Source organism: Plectropomus leopardus, chromosome 12, assembly GCF_008729295.1.
Source record: "Plectropomus leopardus isolate mb chromosome 12, YSFRI_Pleo_2.0, whole genome shotgun sequence".
NCBI classification, from domain to species: domain Eukaryota; kingdom Metazoa; phylum Chordata; class Actinopteri; order Perciformes; family Serranidae; genus Plectropomus; species Plectropomus leopardus.
Genome location: NC_056474.1, coordinates 3,648,681 through 3,668,483, shown reverse-complemented (window position 1 = coordinate 3,668,483; position 19,803 = coordinate 3,648,681). Strand labels below are relative to the sequence as shown.

Here is a 19,803-nt window from a genome sequence, read left to right as displayed (position 1 = left end):
ACTTCTTCTCCGAAATAAACACATAAACACACCGAGACCGAAAATTTGAAAACACATGTTTTTTGTCGAATTAGCTTTCATTTCGTCACCGGTTCGTCACTGATTATTTTGACCTGCGGGTTTGATGTCAGGACGCGTTCAAACTGAGCGGAAATCCCGCCTCCAGGCTCAGGTGTCCAATCAGACTCCTGCAGTGCCAGGTGACAGGTAAGAGGGCCGTACTCACGTTTTTTCAGGACGGGTAAGGGGTCTCTGCGCGCGCCATCTCCGAGACTCCTCAGCGGGTTTGCATAATAAATTTAAAAAAAAATAGAAATATACTTTTTTTTTATTTTACTTTCTTTATGTGCACAGGTTCATTAACAGAACGACAGATAAATAGACCACCACCCCCCCACACAAAATTAGGAAAAAAACAACCTAAAAAAACGAATAATATATAAAACATCTCATAATAATGTTAACCATAATAATGTTAAACATCTCATAATAATGACAATAGAATTTTTGTATATAATGTTAATAAGAATAATTAAAAATAAAAAATAAAAATAAAAAATGTAATAATAATATTTATTAAATACTTAAAAAAAAAAAAACATTTTACAAATTTATAATTCCACACTTTGTATTCTATGCTTTATAATTTTGGGGGGGTCTTTATATCTTTTTTGTTCTTAACATGGTAATATAGCACATTAGAAAACAACAGCAACAAAATACTACTACCACTAATAATAATAATGCTAATGATAATAATAAAATTTACATTTGATAATTTCAGACTTTGTGTTATATGTGTTAAAATAATAAAAAGTAATAGTAATAAAAATCAATGTATCTATATAAAATGATACTCCCTTCAGCTTGTTATTTATTCAATATTTCTAATTATATTTCACTCAGCCTGTTAGAACGAAAGAAACTTGGGGTAAACTTTACTTTTCTGATTAAAAGTCTCTTCTGCACTAAATAATAGTTCAAAAACATATTAAGTCATGGACGCCTTCTTCTTAAACATGCTCCTTTAGTGCAAAAACAAACTGAAACAGCAGTTGAGGAGAAATTATACATTTATTGCCAACCAATATAACAAATAAGTTACACTGAATATACACATATAGTTGTGCAACAGTGAGCAGCTTTTTGGATCAGAGCTGCCCCCACGACACAAAGACGAGACCGAGTGGTTAATAAACAAGTTGTTCAGGACAGAGTTAAGGTTTACAGTTGTTTTTGACATTTGAATCATCTTTAAACAGAACAATTTCTTGTGAAATGTGATGTTAATTTTGAAAAACGATGTCAATTCATATATCTATCAGTCGTCAGTTACTTATATTGGGTACAACCTGAGAACTATTTGATTTTGTTTTAGATTTTCCTTCTGTAACGATGCCAACGCTGAACAGTTATCTAACAACGGATAAAATTTGCATTTAGTAAGAAAACGAGTGCAGAAGAAAAAAAGATAAGTTAGTCCTAAAAGGAAAAAAAAGTGTGAAAACCGAAATGCATGAAGAGATGCTCGCTGATCATCAAAGCATAAGACTGGACATGTTTAATGAATTAACCCTTTAAAAACTGAGAAAGTTGGTCTGATTTCTTTCAAAAACATGGGGAGAAGGAAACAAGCAACTTAGTCAAAAAACTTAAATCTAGTTTAAAAAAACCTGAAACAGGCAAAAACAAACAAGAAAATGATGTAAAAAGTGCTGAAAATAAAAATATAGTATATATGTGTATTTTATATATTTTATTATATTTTTTTCTGTAACATAATTTTAAATATAAATTCATTAGAATTATAAATATAGTTTTATGGACATTTTTTCCTTAATTGTTTGGATTATTTTCTAAAAAACCTCCCCTTTTTTTAAAAACTTATTTTTACATAATTTTCTTGCCACTTTTTACTAATTTCTCGCAATTTGTAGGACATTTCTTGCCAGGTTGGTCATTGCCTTTTCCCCCCATGTTTTCAAAACCAATCTGCTCAGGTTTCAAAGATTCACACAGCGTGTGAATGTTAAAAGCGTCTGAACACAGCACAAAAAAACGGATGGTGCTCCGCTTTTAAAAGGGTTAATAAAACTGTCTTTGTTTGCAACAAGCCCCGCGTTGCGTATCCAGTTGTGGGACCTTTTGACCTGTTGAAGTGTGATTGCTCAAGTGTAAACAGAATGAGAATAGTTTGCCCTTCGAACGCTCTCACTTTCCAAATACGGGAGTTATTTGATATGGAGCTGTAGGTGTATGAAAAAGGCAGAACCCTCAGACAAAAAGAGAAACACAAAGATGGTTCATCTTTAAACTAGTCAAGTGTCTTAGGCTCCACAACACAAAAACCACAGAGCAAACTTAACCCAACACGACCGGTTTCAAATGCATAAATCTGTCATGTTAGACCTTATATTCCTCGTCATTCAAGTAACGCACATAAAAAAATCTGAACCAATGAACGCCTCTGCCCTCTGTCTCTGTCCAGTAATTAAGTACAGTAATAACTTCCTGAAAATGTGATGAGTAAGAGATGCACAACTGATTTCCACTACATTTTGCTAACAGTCTCGTTTTCCCCAGACACACTGACGTGGTGAGTTCGCTGACAAGTTAAGGAATGTTGCTTCATGATTTATGGGCTTTAGCGACAGCGGCCACACTTCATTTCGTTCCTAAACCATTCTCAGGAGCAAAACCAACAAAAGGGACTTGATAACATAATGATGGCGCAAAAACAGAGGAATCAATCCAGAACTGCGTAACTCTATGTGTCCTCAGTGAGTGGAGACAGAGACCGGTATCTAAAATGTGTCTGTAGACTTGATCTAACACTAAGATGTGTGGTGGTCCTCTCTCTGCTCCTGACGTCCAGCCATGGTAGTTCCAGCAGGGCAGCGGTGTGCGTGCGTGTTTGTGTGTGTGTGCGTGTGCGTGTGTGTGTGTGTGCGTGTGTGTGTGTGTGGTGGGATGATGGAGTCAGAAGGCTAACTGAGGAGGTCAGGCTGCAGGTTGATCCTCTGCAGGACATCCTCGGGCATGCACAGAACAGGATTCACCGGCTTGATCTGTTCCTCTCCGAGAAGAGAGAGACCTGCAACCCCGAACAGAGTGTGGAAAGGATCCACCTGCAGAGAGACGGAGGGAGGGAGCAGGAGTGTTAATGAAAATCAGAGAAATGATCACCTCGTTGTTGTATGCCTCCACAAACCAGTTGCAGTTACAGTTTACAATCATGTTTGTAGACGGGTTTCCATTATGGATTTGCACAAAACTTAAGCGGTGTTATAAAAAAATGGATAAAAGACAGCAGCGAGATGACCGTGTTTCCACAGAGTGATGTTATGTAACTTCTCCTCTGATGATAAAGAAGCATGGCGATGGATGTTCAAAAGATTAGCAGCTTTATTTCTATTGCAGCCACCGCAGTAGCCGTCATTATTTCCAATCGTAGGCGTGTTCTGTGAGCAGTAACAGAAAGGCAAGACCCTTATGTGTGGGAGCGGCCACATATGAGGGATTTCTGGGAGGTGATAATCCATTATTTCACAGAGGAATTGTGGATTCATATCTTCCAGATGATCCGCTCAACTTTTTATGTGATGCAATAACAGCTCTTGTAGCTCCTGCTGCATCATGAGGGAGCCAGTTCTGACGACAAGCACACGGCCATAGCATCATGTGACCTAGAAAAGCCAAAAAGTGTGGAAATGGCTTTTTTAAAATCACCGGACATACCACCTCATGCGAGCGCAAAAACTTTTTGGAGTTCTTTTCTAAATTAACGTTTCCATTAGTCATATTTTACATTCGCAATTTGAATTTGTGTAATTTGAGGGTTAGCGTGGAGCCACGCAGAAGATTTCTACATCAGCACAGTTTCAAGTTTAATGTCATCACTTCGGTATCTAACCAAATGTTTCCCCTTCTTTTATGACGTCACAGTGAAGCTGATCTTTGACCTTTTAGATTTAAAAACATCACTTGATAATTGAATAGTATTAGACATTTGTGTAAAATTTTGTCAGAATTATCGTATAAATTATCCAGTTATGGCTAAAAACCAAGTCCAAGTGGCCGTTTGTGCTGAATTTGAGGAAATTCGCTCAAGGTGTTCTGAAAACATCCTGTTCATGAGAACGGGAGGAACACAACCCGAAAACATGATTGTAACATCCTCGCCGGCGCAGAGGCACAGAAAGAGCTGTGCGTCGTCCTTTTAGTAACAGCTTTGGTTGTAACGACACGTCGTAACAGAACATCTTCGCACAGCTTTTTGTGATGCAGAAATAGAGAGGCCTCACGGAGAGTCAAGTATTTCTGGCTCAAGTGGTGGCTGATGTGTGATGATTAAAAGCAGCAGAGATTAGAAGCACTCTGTGGTGCTCTCTCTTACTGCTTAAAAGAATATTTCACCCACAAAATTAGTGTTTGTTTATAGACTTATCTCCTGTTTTGAGGTAAATTCATGAAGAAAACTTTCTTTTGTCTTTCTGGCTCAATAATAAGGATTGTTATTGGTCTGCTGTGCCGCAGTGCATTCTGGGAGCTGTAGGTTTTCCATCTCTGAAGCAACAGTGAATGCAACAATCATTTCTCATCTTTGCAGCAGTGAAACATTTCCTGTAGAAGTTTCCTCGTTTCCTCCTGTGTGTATCTGCTGCAAGATAACATTTATCTCACAACTTTCCACTAGTTGAAAATATGTGTGAGACAGAGAGGCGAAGGACGGGGTCATGGAGGGACAGGCAGGCTTACAGGAGATGAAACAGGAGACAGGATTTTAGGAAAAGACAAGCCTAACACGTTTCTCCTTCCCGCTGCAGCGTGCAGGAGTTAGCTGACAGCTCACCATGTCTCCCGGTCTGTCAGCAAAGCCTCCGGTCTCCTCGTCCTGGCAGGCCAGAATAAACGATCGCAGCTTGGCCTTGTCGATCCAGTGGATCCTACCGATGATTTTCAGCGACGCCAAAACCCACCACGAGTAGCACACATCTGGAAGCTGAACGACACAAAGAAAAACAACAGAGCCGAGTCAGTACTGCAACTACATTTCAGCTTCAGTTCAGTTTGCAGTTTGTTCAGATGTAGATATTACATTTTGTTTTACAAAAGTCTTGAGAAAACTCCCTCAAAGTGTTCTTGAGATGTTGAGTTCAGCATAGGGAGACTGACGCAAGTTCACAGTGACCTTTACCTGTGACCAGCATATTTATTAAGTTCATCTTCGAGTCTACATTTGTGCCAAATTTGAAAAGATTCCATCAAGGTGTTCTTAAAATACTGCATTCACAAGAATGAGAAGAATACAAGGTCACCGTGACCTTGACCTTTGACCACCAAAATCTAACCAGTTCAGTGTGAGTCCTAATGGTTGTGCTAAATTTAAAGTGATTCCCTCATGACGTTCTTGAGATATCGCTTTCACCAGAATGGGACGGTCAAACAACCTGAAAATGTAATTCACCCGGCCATGGCTATCACCAGCGCAAAAGGATAAAATTAAAACAATAACAATGAGGGTTTTTTTAAGGTTATTTTTTAGGCATTTTAGCCTTTATTAGATAGGACAGATCAGTAGCGTGAAACGGGGGAGATAGAGTGGGGACGACATGCAGCAAAGTCCACCCCGAGGCCGCTGCAGAAAGGACACTGCCTTTATTCATGGGGCGCCTGCTTTATCCACTCAGCCACTGACGCCCCAACATTGAGGTATTTAATTTCACATCACAGCATTTGGAGAGCACAAACCTTCTCCGGTCGCCCGTTGAGGCCTCCAGATGGCAGCTGCCTCTCGCAGAGCCACCAGCCCAGCAGGTCGGCGTTCACCTGGTGCAGCTGACCGGTGAGCGACAGGAAGCCAGAGCAGCAGTAAATCTGACAGACAGAAGGGTAAGACCACGGAGATTAGGTTTTAGATGAATTTTAACACGTCACTGCTCAGGAGGGGTGTGAATGTGACATCCGCCACTTTCCAGAGTGAGAACATTTCATTCTGTCTGTGACGGGGTCTGACAGCGTCTCACTGATGAGTCAGACTCCCACAGGACCTGCCTACAGCCTCACAGGTGTGATGTGAGAGTAATAACTCAAATGTCTGACTCATGTGGGAACTTAACATCTGATTTCTTCAGGATTAAACACTGAATGTTTAATAATATATCAAAGAAAGTCCCACAGCGACTGCCTTGCACTGTATGTGAACATGAGTGGACTCACCTGACCAGCATGAGACTCTGAACCCGGTCTGCAGCCAAAACCGCCGTCAAAGTTCATACAGGACAAGACGAACTCTACAGCTTTGTCCACATTTATCGCGTCCATCTTGCCCTTTTGGGGGAGACATCTTCAGATTATAAAGTGTAACAGTGATGAGAGTAAAGCAAAAAACTAGAGGACTGCTAGTGATATACATACCAGCAATGCAAGTGTAGCTACAGCACAGAAGGAAAATCTTGTGTCTATTTCTCCTGTAAAGACAAAGCACTGTTAATACAATAAAGCCTATTTTAAACAGAGTTTTAAGTCAATTACTGGGATAACCTTAAATCTTGCTCACCCCATTTGTCCCCTGCAAACGAGCCGTCTTCCTGCTGAAGCCCTTTGATGTATTCCACCACTTTGTCCACATCAAGTGCATCCACATTGTCATACAGGCACAGGATCTGAGAAAGAGAAAAAACAAAAAATAGAATTAAATTAAATTAAAAAACAAAACAAAACAGAAAATACAAAACACAAAGGTTACAGGGCAAACAAGCCAATTTACAAACCTGAAGTTAACAGACAAACTAAGAAGTAGTTTTGCTGAAAGAATAAATAAAAAAAGATTTTAAAAAAATGTCCATCAGAATAAATAAAAATCAGATATCGAGGCTGCTCAAGAGATTGACAGTTTTTACCACCGAAATTGCGATAAAAGGACAGTAAATTAGATTCCAATTAAATTAAATTAGTAAATAAAAAGCAGTGTGCACCACATTTATTTTGTATTTCTGTTTGTCATCCAGGAATGACAATAATTAGAATATTTTTAAATTCATGCTTTCTACATTGATAGATAGTAGAGGAAATGACATCTCATCGACCTCAAATCAGAGCAACGTATCGTCTTTCTATTTGGCATCAGGTCCAACCTCTCTTAGCATAAAAGTTGAGAAAACAAAAATAAGACTGTCAATCTGTCACATTTCATGTTGACTCTCCGTCACCTGGACGGCGCTGAGGGTGTAGAGCAGGTGGGGGTCGTGTCCGATGCTGGCGCTGATGCCTCCACACTCGTGCTGACAGGCTTTGATGAAGTCTATGATCTCCTGCCGGTTCATGCGGGGCAGCTGCCCCATCAGGTCCATCACCGTCAGCCCCCAGTAGATGCCGCTCATCCTCAGGTACTCTGACAGCGTGTACTCCTGGACAAACACAAATATGGCCATAATAAAGAGGAGAACAGGACCCGTTATTCATGTTATTTAAAGCCAGGAAATAATACAGCTGGAATACCAAATGTCCAAAAGACTTTTTAAATTTAAGTCTGTATTAGGGATGATAACAATTATTTGCCAGATCGATTAATCGATTAGGAGATAAAGGAGATCGCCTAGAGTGCCACACATTGGAGGGCCGCTGCTGGACGCGCACAAAAAAACAACCAATAATAATTTCATTGTCCACCGGTGTCTCCACCGGTGTCTCCGCCGGTGTCTCCGTTGGTGTCTCCGTCGGTGTCTCCTTAATGTCTGCTCCACTCTCATTCTCTGCTGGTTTCTCCGCCGGTGTCCACTCCGCTCTCATTGTCCAACAGGTGATTCCCAAACTCTTCTAGGGCACCAAAATGTCTCGATACGGCCCTGATACTGTCATTTATCACCGTGCTCGCCGCCTACAGTAACCGCTGAACACCGGTGTAAGCGGCCGCTGTCTCCCCCCTCCCTCCTTCTGCTCCGTGTGTGTGTGATGGGGACATGATGAGAGGACATGATGAGAGGACACGCTGGACGCGGTTTGAGTTCAGGTGTAGTGAGTTTCCAGCTCGGTTATGCTGAAAGAATAAACTGATAACTGATGTTTGATTCCTTCCAACAACAAGCAGGCGTAATAAACTTTATTTTTATAGCACCTCTCATACAGGAAATGCAGCCCGATGTGTTTTACAAGAAAGAATTTACAGGCAACAAGTGCTTCACATCAAAAGACAGAAGACATAAAAACAAAATAAAACCCGAATGTAAAAATGAAATAAGATTAGAATACAATACATGAATGAAGAATGAATCTTCACACGGATAAAACCCACTTTATAATTATAGTAAAAGTAAGATAAAATAAGGATAGAAATTGAATGCATAGAATGCATAACATGAGATGGAAAATAAAAAACCCATTGACATTATGAATAAAAAAAAGGCAAAAAATAAAGTGTGTAAAATGCATAAAATTAAAGAAAATGCAGCATATTAAAGAGGTGTTTTGATTTATTATCGCCCGAACAGGCTTAAAATGAAGTTTTTGTAATTGCCTTATTCTGTAAATTTTCTGGCTGCCAATAAAAATGAATTAAAAATAAAAACAAAGACTGCCTTTTACTCACATAGTCATCCTTTTTGGAGCCGTAGGCAGCGATGTAGTCTGCGTGTTTTGTCCAGCAGCAGAGCGCTGGGAGCATCAGGCTTAATGATGACATCTTTCACTTGTGTACCCTGACAGCAGACACATCAACATATTTACAACATGAAACACACTCTAACTGACCTTATTTCACCGTGAAAACCTCCACGCTGTCGCTGCCAAACCTCACACTGAGTAAACTCTTTTTTAAGATACATGACAGAGTATGAAAGCGGTTTGTTGACAGGTCCTGATGTCAACAAGCTAACTACAAGCTAACACTGATGCTAGCTGCATGTTTGCCACTCTACTGTTGTTAGCTGCTTTCACACGTCAGCGGTCAATGTTAATTAAATTTTGGACGGTATGGAGACAATTGGAGATTTATACCGACTTCGGCTACAATGTTATCTTAAACTACCCACTAACTGAAAAAAATATAACATAACGCCGGTTACCATTCTGAAAACGTTTAGCATGATCAGGCTTCTTCTTCAGGTTCTTCTTCTTGACTTAAAATGCGGTTGGTTTTAGGTGTAATACCGCCACCTTCAGCTTCGGAGGGTGAACAACCGATTAAATCATGCCTCCTCTCGCGCATAAAAATAAAATTTAAAAAGAAAATTAAAGAAATAATAAATTAAATTAAAAGAATTACTAAGAAAAGTATTATTATTATTATTATTATTATTATTATTATTTGTTTCCAGGGCAGTACACTGAACAAAAATATAACCCTTAGGGCCTGCTTTAATTGATGTATTATTAGTAGATGTTTTATTAGATGTTTTATTATTTGTTATTATTATCATATATTATATCATTATTATTATATTATTTATTATTATTATTATATTATTAGAAAAGCCTAGGATATGTCAGCCATCAGCAGTAACATTGGTTTTTATACATTTATTTTTTTGTGCAGTGTCAAATACTCACATTCATACCAATCTGTACACTAAAAAATCAGGCATTAAAAAATATTATACTTTATTATTATTTTCCTACACAAATTGAGTTTGAAAGATGAAGAAACAAAAAATGAATTATTATTTAATATACTACTATACTACATGTCAAGTAGATGTTTGTTTTTATTATCACAGCCTAGGATATATATATATATATATATATATATATATATATATATATATATATATAACACACACATATATATATATATATATATATACATATATATATATATGAATGGGTTTCAGTGGTGCAGTTTTTGCACTTAGCAGTGTGAATGCAACAATTTTGTTTACACAATGTATTTTAGACTAACTGTAGGAGCACGCACCAAACAGCCCCTGATGGTTAAAATCAAACAATTTTTTTTTGGTTTATTTAACTTCAAGATGAAAGCATGTTTTTTTGAATAATTGATGTCTAATAGAAGAAAAGGCACACAACCATATCCAGTTCTAGACAGAATGGAATAATTTATTCAATAAATGATATACAGACTTAAAAGCTTTAGATTAATTCAACATTATGTCGTAAGTGTTGTCAAAAAATAACAGAGTGACAACTGAACCACAGCCTACTGTACATATTACATCCATACTTGCTGCAGAGATTCTCTATGATCCTGTATACAGCTGATGCGTCTTTATGTTGGATATTGCATCGTAACGTCATATTAAGGACCTCAATTCTAAATCAGACAGAAAACCATTTTCTGACAACTTGCATTTTTACAGCTGTTACAGAAATCATTAGACACACAGTCCTGTTTCCGAGCTTGAAGAATTACTTTATGGGTTATATTTTTTGAATGAGCGTAGACAGTCAATAGGGATAGCCAAGTTTTAGCTAGGATCTCAGAGGCAGAATAAGGCATGATCTGGACATTATAGACAAATAATCCTCCTCATCATCATTGATTTGACCCGCTTTCACTGCCAAAAGCAACACTATTACAAGAGTTACACACACTGAACCTCCTACTCTCCCCAGAATAATATGATCTCGCCTTGGGCTGTCAACTTATAAAGTGAAATATATCCAAGTTTATCATTATCAACCTACCCTAGAAAACAGACACCAAATGTTCATATGACTTTTAAAAAAAACTTTACAGTTCAATGTCCAGACTGCTGTCGGAGGCTGTGGTGGTGTTTGTGCCCGGCTGCCATTATTTACAGCCTCCAGAGTCTGCAGCCTGACGGGACGCGGCGGTCACGTGATCCTCAACTCATGAGATCACAGAACAAGGCCACAGGTCTGAGCTACGTTCAGCAAACCCTTTTAAAAATGACACAGGTCTTGTTGATGTTTTCTGATTGGAAAGATGGACGGGCGTCTATAAATTCAGGGTGTGGATGAGTTTTGAAAAAAAAAAAAAAAAAAAAAAAAGCCAAGGCAGGATGAAGTGCTTTTAAGGCAAACGACATTTTGCGACGGTATCCTGTGAGAATAAGTGAGCAGATCTGTTTCCAGGAACGCACGTATGTTTAAACAGAAGTAACAACAAAGTACATTTGAATGACAAATCAGGTGAGCGGCGTTCACTTCTTGTATCTTCCCAGGTGTTCTCGGGCAATAATGAGTCTTTGGATCTGCGCCGTGCCCTCATAGATCTAAAGACAATAAAGAAAATTAAGTTTTCAGAATTCTCTCGTTAGCAGTGATTATTTTCACAGCATCATCACCCACCTGGTAGATTTTGGCGTCTCTCATCAGCTTCTCCACCGGGTAATCGCTATTGAAGCCGTTGCCTCCAAACACCTGCACGGCGTCAGTGGCCACCTGGTTGGCGATGTCTCCTGCGAAGGCCTTGGCGATGGAGGCGTAGTAGGTGTTTCTGCGGCCCTGATCCACTTCCCAGGCGGACCGCTGGTACGCCATCCTGGCCAGCTCCACCTTCATCGCCATCTCGGCCAGGAGGAAGGACACGGCCTGGTGCTGTGAGACAGAAGGAGACGGAGGCGTGTGTTTATCCTGGGCTCATCTTAATTTTCTGTCAGGTGACCACACAGCTGAACAGTGTTACAGTCAGATATCATGATGGTTTCAGTAATGACAGTGTTGTTATTTGCATAAATAAACAGCATTCTTCAGTAAATCCTGTAATTCAGTGAATTAAAAAGCAGTTATACACTATAACGTTGTGTATAGCAGATAAAAGCTGTGTGTTTTTCTCCTGAAGACAGAAATGAAACAAACCTCAGCGATGGCTTTGCCAAAGGTCTTCCTCTCCATTGCGTAATTGGTAGCTTCTTCCAGCGCCCTCTGTGCCAGACCTGTTGCTCCTGCAGCCACCTGCATGACATTCATCACATTAGTAGACGTCTCAGCCAGGACAGCTGTTAGGAATTTTGGGGCAGGGGTCAGGCATCGGTTGGGGGAGGGATGGGCTAATGAATGAGTACAAAGTTCCCCATTTATGCAATTCCAAGACAATTCAGGGACCCCAGTGCACAGAGATATTATTTTGAAAAACAGCAGGGAACTGCACATTATTTGTCAGTACAGGGGGGCAAAAATGCATGACCCTGTCTACACTATAAACAACTATAGTTCAGTTTCTGGCTGATAAATTGTGTAATTTTAGAAGTTTTTCCAATAAATTTCTGTAAAATAGCACAGCTTGGTTGATACCAATGAATGTCTTCGGTCATAAGTCTAATATGATATCTGCATTTTTTAGCAATGGTTAATGGTTAACGGTTAACCACAGACCCTTTCATGCCCCCCCCCTTGGCTTTTAATTAAAAAACTTTTTTAAAAAATCAATACAGCATAGTATATCGACATTTTTTTATGGTGCAATATTGTATTACTATAGAGACGCCAAGTATCATTTTAACTCATTAATATCACAAATACAAATTAAAGTTTTGGTAGCCTGCTAGAATAATATGTCAATTGCTTTTTCAGTCCACTAGATACAATTTACTGCTCTAAAGTTTAACAGTCCAAAAACTTTCTTATTAGATAATACAGATATAAGACTTTTTTCCCTCTGAGGACACAATTTGCAGCTGAAAAAATGTAATACATAGCAATATATTGCAATATGTTTTATCGCAATACACATCGCAACACATTTAAAATCGCAGTAATATTGCATCATGATTTATGTATCATGATAGTGTCGAATCATTGAGCCTCTGGTGATTTCAACCCCGACCAAACAGATTATTTGTCCAACTGATTCGTTATATTTCCTTTCTAAATAAACCAATAAACGAATTCCTTTTTTTTTTTTAATAACAAAAGAAAATAGAGACATTTATAGATTGTGTAACCGATTCATATTAGTAGTTAGTTAGTTAGTTAGTTAGAAGACTCACTGGTGGCCTCGTGTTGTCAAAAGCACCCATGGCAATTTTGAAGCCGGCTCCCTCTGCGATCAGGACGTTCTCCTTCGGTATCCTCACATCCTCAAACGTGATGCCTCTGGTGTCAGAGCACCTCTGGCCCATGTTCATCTCCTACAAGCACAAAAACAAAAACATGTGATCCTGTGATTTGCATATCGGTACATTATCAGACTGGATTATGGTACCATCATCATCATCAAGTTTCCATCTCTGATCTAATCACTGTAAGGCTTAAAATGTATATAAAGTTTTTCTTTTTAAAGTTATTCAGTAGTTTTAAAGGTTTTTATTGTACATTTAGTTAATTTTACAGCATCAAATTCCCATGGAGCTTATTCCAAGAGAGAAAACAAACAGAGATGGTAAATCGTTAAGTTACGGTGTTCGTGCGGTATCTCTGAATCTTTAGAAGCTCAGTAATAGGTCGCATTTTCTAATTCATTGTGAAATAGCAGCAATGTAGAAACATTGCCATCTACTGTATTTTACTATCATAGCTGTTGGAACATACATGTGATGTTGCACAGTACAATTACGTGTATTCCTAAATATAGATATGAAAGAAATGTAATCCTAAAGCACGTTTCCAGTTACATAAAGGAGATCTTTGACATATAAACTTGGTTAGCCATAAAAATGTCCTGAAATATTCAACAAAAAATACAAGAGAGAATTATTTTCTTCAAACTGACATGGCTATTAGAAACATCAAGACATGTATCACTTATAAACTAAATTCCTCCTTTCATATGTTTCTAAACACAAAGAAAAACACTGATCTCTGCACAAAACTGGTTCATGCGTTAAAGAATAAAAATTTAGCCTCAGTTTACCTTTCTTCCTATTTGAATTCCTGGTGTGTCAGCTTCCACAATAAAGCCAGTAAAAGCCTTGCTGGCTGGACATTTAGGATCCGGGTTAGTACGGGCCAGGAGGAAGTACCTACAAAAATAAAAAAAACACATAAAAGTCAAATCATCTTCAAAGCAACAAACAGAAGTTTTTTGTATTCATTAGCTTTTAGGACAAGTGTATATAAACAGGTTATTAGGTAGAAAATCCAGCAGTTAATCTTTCCTTCAGGAAGGTTATAATGTTCACTTTTTGTTGAACGTTATACATTATTGAAACTGTGGCGCTGAATCAACAGCACCACAAACTGCAGCCTCAAAAATGATCAACAGAAACTAGAAAAAAGAGCAACAGTAGCGAGTACACACCAGTTAGCTTTCCCACCATTGGTGATCCACATCTTCTGTCCATTAACAACGTACTCATCGCCCATCTTCACGGCTCGGGTCTTGATGCCGGCCACATCAGAGCCCGCCCCCGGCTCTGTCACACAGTACGCCTGCCCGAAACACACCACACAGCAAGTTAACGCCGTCTGATTTAATGCAGTACGGAGCAGTATGTTTTTTTTCACCGTTTTTGCTGCAGTCAGCACACGGTAACAAAGTAGCACTACAATATGTCAGAGCTTATGATCCTCAGCATGTTAAAAAAAAGCTAGGACACTTTCTATTTATTGGGACTGCAACTCTTTTAAATGCAAAGACATTCAGTTAGCTAAATATGATGAGGAAAATCCTGGCCATAAAAAATTAAGAAACATTTTATTTCTATGGCTGAAGTAGTGTACAAGTACCTCTTTGATTAAATATACTTATTAATTTTCCACTACTGTTTAAAAATGTCCTTCTACGATTTAGTACTTACACACATAAGAGGTTCCTCAGTCATCCTTCCCAGGTATTTGCTCTTCTGTGCCTCATTGCCGGCCAGAATCACAGGCATTTGCTGTGTGGGAGAAACAGACATCATTTAATTCTCACTGGGCTACAACAACTGTTTTTAATCACTGTAAAATACTGTTAGTGTTGCTGTTTCCACTATCCTAGTCTGTGTGACTTTAAAGCAAGACGCATTTTGGTAAAACATCTACAAAAAATAAATGTTATAATAGTAATATTTATTTTAGAGATTTGAGACCATTTGAACAAAAAAAAAATCATAAATTCATGCTTCACGTCGTAGCATTTTTTTAAGATTGACTCAAGATGTTAAATTAAGATTAATGGATTAAATGCTTCTTCAGACTTTTTGAGGATTTGCAGGGACAACGTTCCAGAAAACCATCGCGGTAGACACCTAAGGGACTGTATTTTCTGTGATGTGAATGAACCGACTCTTTAAAAACTGGTGAAGAACCAGTGAATCTCTTGTAACCCCAATTAACAACAAGGACTTACTCCCAGAGAGTTCGCTTCGATGGCGGTCTGAACTCCTGTGCAACCGAACGCCAACTCTTCTGTGATGAGGCAGTTGTCAAAGATTGTCAAGCCCATCCCACCTGAAAACAAAAAACCGGATATAACGAGGGTTTTCTCACAGTGTTTCAAGACAGAAATCAGCCAGCTTGCCTGAAATAAACCATTTCGACTGATGGGGAAAAAACATATAAATTTACACATTTAACCATTTGAAATCTGAGCAAATTGACTGGATGTCTTTCAAAAACACAGTAAGAAGGCAATGAGCAACTCAACAAGATATGGCCCAAAAATAGCAAGAAATTAGTACAAAGTTACATGAAAAATTGAAATGAAAATGAAAACTACCTAAAAATAAGAAAGAAAAAAGAAAGAAGTAAAAAAAAAATTAATAAAAAAGTACTAAAAAATATAAATATATTTTTTATTTGTACTTTTTCTGTAACATAATTTTTAATATATAATTATGTTTTCAGGAATTTTTTCCCTATTTTTATTTTATTTTTTTTAATATTAAATAATATTGATTTTTTTAAATTTCTTGGCACGTCTTTTTTCCAGATGTTTCAAGAGAAATCAAACCATTTTCTCAGGTTTCAGAGGTGTACACAAATGTGAAAGGTGTCTGAAAACAGCACAAGAAAACTGATGTCCTCCAGGTTTTCAAGTGTTAGACAGAGATGTTATTTCACACAAAAATCTCAATGTATATTTATATTTATAAAGTGTGACTATTGTTTAGGCCATCATAAACAAACTAAACTGCTGCAAGATGAGATGTGCCAGGATCTGTGGGGCCGACCACAAAGGGAGCAACCAGAATAATATTATGCAAAAGTTAAAATATGTCAGGTAATGTTGAAATAGTTAATGAGCAACAAAATAACATACCATACTCCTGGGGAATGTGACCGTTCATCAGACCGAGCTCCCATGCTTTCTTGATAATAGGGACGGGATACTGCAAAATGACATGAAATTTTTTGAGTTATTTAGGCTTTTTTAAACAATGAAATTCTGATCTCTGATAAAAAGACTTGATAGATTCCTGAATTGAAATGTACACATTATAGCAGAACAGAGACAGACTGAGAGGTAAGAAAACAGATTAAAAAAAAAAACTCTTTAAATAAAATATAAATATATAAATATTTAAAATTCAGAGATAATGTTAAAAGCTTTATGCAATATATACATTGTAATGTCATGGTTTATATAAGGAAACTGTCTGTCTGAATGTCTGAACTATGTCCTGCATTTTGCATTTAAACTGGAATAATGATTATTAATGAGGATTTTTTTTTCTTCAATAATAGTTATTTTAAATGAGATATAAATAATATGATTCATACACTAAGCATTTTGGCTCCAAAAAAGAATAATTAAAAGATTAAAACGTCCATTCAGTGGACGTCCCCAGAGTGTTGCATGACGGAGGAAATACTGTTAGAAAGGTGCAGCTGGGCTCTAAATATTTGGGAAGCTCTGAACTTTGCTTTTCATGTGCACACAAGTCACTCAAAGACACAGACAGAAAATATGCAGCATGATAAAACCTTGTAGCATTAATGTCCGTTAACTATCAAGTCAAGCCAAATTAATCTTCCACATTCTCACAGCTGCCTAATCTCTGGGCTGTACTCACTTCCCCCGTCTTGTCATACATAGGTGCAGCAGGAACGATCTCTTCACGCGCAAAACCTCCTCGCCAGCTGCTGGAACTCCTTTTGCTGATCCGTCAGCTCTGTGGGTCAAAGCAGCAAGACGACCCACGATAAGCAACTTTAAAAAACACACTGTCTGTGGGTTTAGCAGCTAAACTGTGTCCCTATACTACAAGAGGAGAATGAGTTTCTGCATCTTGCTCACCAAATGAAAAGCCGAGCTGTGCTGAGCCGTGAGAGTTTGCGACACTGGCTGCAGCCGCGCTGGAGCTCTGCAGCCGGATCCCAGACCGCAAACTGGCTTTGAGAACCTGGGCGTGGAGGAGGAAACAGCAACATGCAACAATGTTCAAGTTAAACGGGACACTTCCACACCTTTCAGTCTTTTAAGTTAAAATCTAGTAAAACTGTAATTAGCCCCAATTTGTGTTTTCATTCACCCAAAAATAAATACCCAGATCAATTAAATTAAACATTAATTCTCGGGTGAGTCTTTAAAGACTCCTCTAACCATATGTGTGTATATATAGATATATGTATGTATATGTATATATATCTGCTGCATAATAAAAAAAGATTTAACAATTTCTCAAGCTTTCCTCTCCAGCCGTCAGGAAATTACATACACCATACTTGTGATTTTTTACAGCACACACAAGAATGAATGGAATAATTTGCATGAACATACTTAATAATATGACACAACAAACTGATAATAGTCTTTCATTAATTTGGTTGAAGTTGTATATATTTAGGTAAAAACACATGCTCCGTGCGCCCTTTATTATTAGGTATGACATAACATCTGTTTTCATTAAGCTCATAATGCTCAGTTTTATGGTGACACTGAGGTCATAAATGAAGGTGGTGCTGTCCTGGACTACAATATAATAAATTGTATTTCTCATGTTTTGTCCTTTGACTGTTGAACTCTTTACCCACACTGCACTGGTACATTTCACCTTTATACCACTTCCACTATTTTTTTATACATGCCAACGCTGCAATTTACATACAGGTTAGGGTACATTAGTTATACCTAGATTAGGTTTTATTGATTTTATCCTGTTGATATTACAGTTTATTCACTTCACCATTCACCGCGTTGGTGTATAGCCTACACATTGTTACAACTAATTTTAAGAATCACTTGTAAATTATCCATGTAAATTATATAATTTTAAATACTGTACAAACTTTTATTTTTTTTAGTGTACGATGTTTAAGTTTCTTGACTTTAACAGTTCTTACTTTTGATTTTTTACTTTCCCTTAACTGTGCTTACAGTTTTGCACCAAACATGAGGGCAAATTCTTTGCATGTGAAAACGTACTTATATTAAGTAATAAAGTAGTAACTAATATTAAGGCTAATTTCAAAGTCGTGTAAATAATTTGATAATAATAACTTCTGTGCACCAATCCTGTAACTTTTAAACCTTTAACCTTTTTAACCTTTAAACTTATAGTTTGTATGTTTGCTTGTTGAGAAAAAAAATACTTACACAAAAAAATTATCTCAGTTAAAATGGCCTTTTTATTTACGATCTTCATTTTAAAAAACAGATATATTGTACATATTCTTACTTTTGTCATTTTTTAAGGATACCGAATGATAATCCCGCTCACTCATAAACATTATTTATTTATTACTACTATTACTATTACTTCCGGATTTAATGTGATATATCATTTTCACTGTAAATGTTTCTGTCCTGTTTTGTTGACCTCAGCTGCACTTGCTTTCAGTTTTTTACTGCCTCTGTTTACTGTTAAATATGCACCTAAAACATAAGAATAAATGCCTTTTATGTAAAAACCTACTTGACAATAAACCTGTTTCTGGTCTGCTTTTAGTAAGGTTTTCAAACGACCTTCGTTAAAAGATTATGTAGACAGCTTATTTTTAACAGAAAAACATACACTTAGCTTTGACTCGAGTGTAAACTGACGATAAAAACACAGCAGACACAAACAAAAATGTGTAAAATGTGTAAAATATAAAGTGTGAAGACCAGAAATAGAAATAGTGTTTAAGGTGTCGTAACGGTTAACGGCGCTACCTAGCAAGCGTTAGCAAGTTAGCTAGCAAAGCTTTCACTTAAATGACTCGAAAAGTAAACAATGTGGATCAAAGCGACAACAAGCTGAAGCGAATAATTTATAATTAAAAAAAAACCTACATAAATATGCAGTTAAAGTGCTTTTTTATGGACTCTTACCTTATTGAGCAGCATTGTTGTGTCGCTAACGTACAAAGCGCAGAAACAGAATGGAACACAACCTCTGGCCTACATTTTAATATGCGCCGCTCTGAGCCAATCACAGAGCAGGGATTGGTCACGTGTCGTCTCTCGGTATCCGGGGGGATGACTTTTCCCCCCAGTTAGTTACCTAACCTAACCTCTCAGACTGGAATACGGCCATGATGCAGACATGGCTGTGTTTTTACATTATCTCAGGTTAAAAAAAAATATATATATATATATATTTATATATATATATATATATATATATATATATATATATATATATATATATACACACATATATATTACTGTATACAAATATTAGCAAAAATAAGAGTAATGCGTCTCAAAAACTGTGCAGGGAGGAGCAGAGAATGACAGCATGTGACACTGCTGTTGTCTCTGTTTCCACCCCCACCTCTGACACACACACACACACACACACACACACACATATATAATGTGTATTTATTTATTTTTAACCAATATCAGTCCTAATCGTAAATGTCAAATATTCATAACGTTACTAACTCATACTAACTCAGTATTTTAACAATTTAATTAAAAATGTTTTTTTTACTTATAATTACTTAATGTTAATTACTATTTACTTTTAAAACATTATTATTACGAGACACTTTGTATTTTATTTTATTTCAGACACTTTGTATTTTATTAAT

At 37.3% G+C, this 19,803-nt stretch overlaps 2 protein-coding genes across 2 annotated transcripts; both read right to left on the bottom strand.

Annotated features, from left to right (window-relative positions):
- Positions 1 to 1,940: 1,940 nt before the first annotated feature.
- rabggtb (Rab geranylgeranyltransferase subunit beta) lies at positions 1,941 to 9,552 on the bottom strand. The gene is given in 10 exon segments (XM_042497442.1): positions 1,941 to 3,128; positions 4,853 to 5,002; positions 5,752 to 5,877; positions 6,220 to 6,330; positions 6,418 to 6,470; positions 6,560 to 6,665; positions 7,212 to 7,409; positions 8,588 to 8,635; positions 8,637 to 8,696; positions 9,547 to 9,552. Coding segments are annotated over 10 exon segments (999 nt in total). The 3' UTR covers positions 1,941 to 2,987.
- Positions 9,553 to 10,032: 480 nt separating this feature from the next.
- Positions 10,033 to 19,159, bottom strand: acadm (acyl-CoA dehydrogenase medium chain). Its single transcript, XM_042498387.1, is given in 13 exon segments — positions 10,033 to 11,192; positions 11,269 to 11,517; positions 11,779 to 11,874; positions 12,909 to 13,049; positions 13,772 to 13,880; positions 14,159 to 14,289; positions 14,658 to 14,738; positions 15,191 to 15,291; positions 16,103 to 16,172; positions 16,857 to 16,910; positions 16,912 to 16,955; positions 17,081 to 17,186; positions 19,097 to 19,159. Coding segments are annotated over 13 exon segments (1,269 nt in total). The 5' UTR covers positions 19,112 to 19,159; the 3' UTR covers positions 10,033 to 11,120.
- Positions 19,160 to 19,803: the final 644 nt, after the last annotated feature.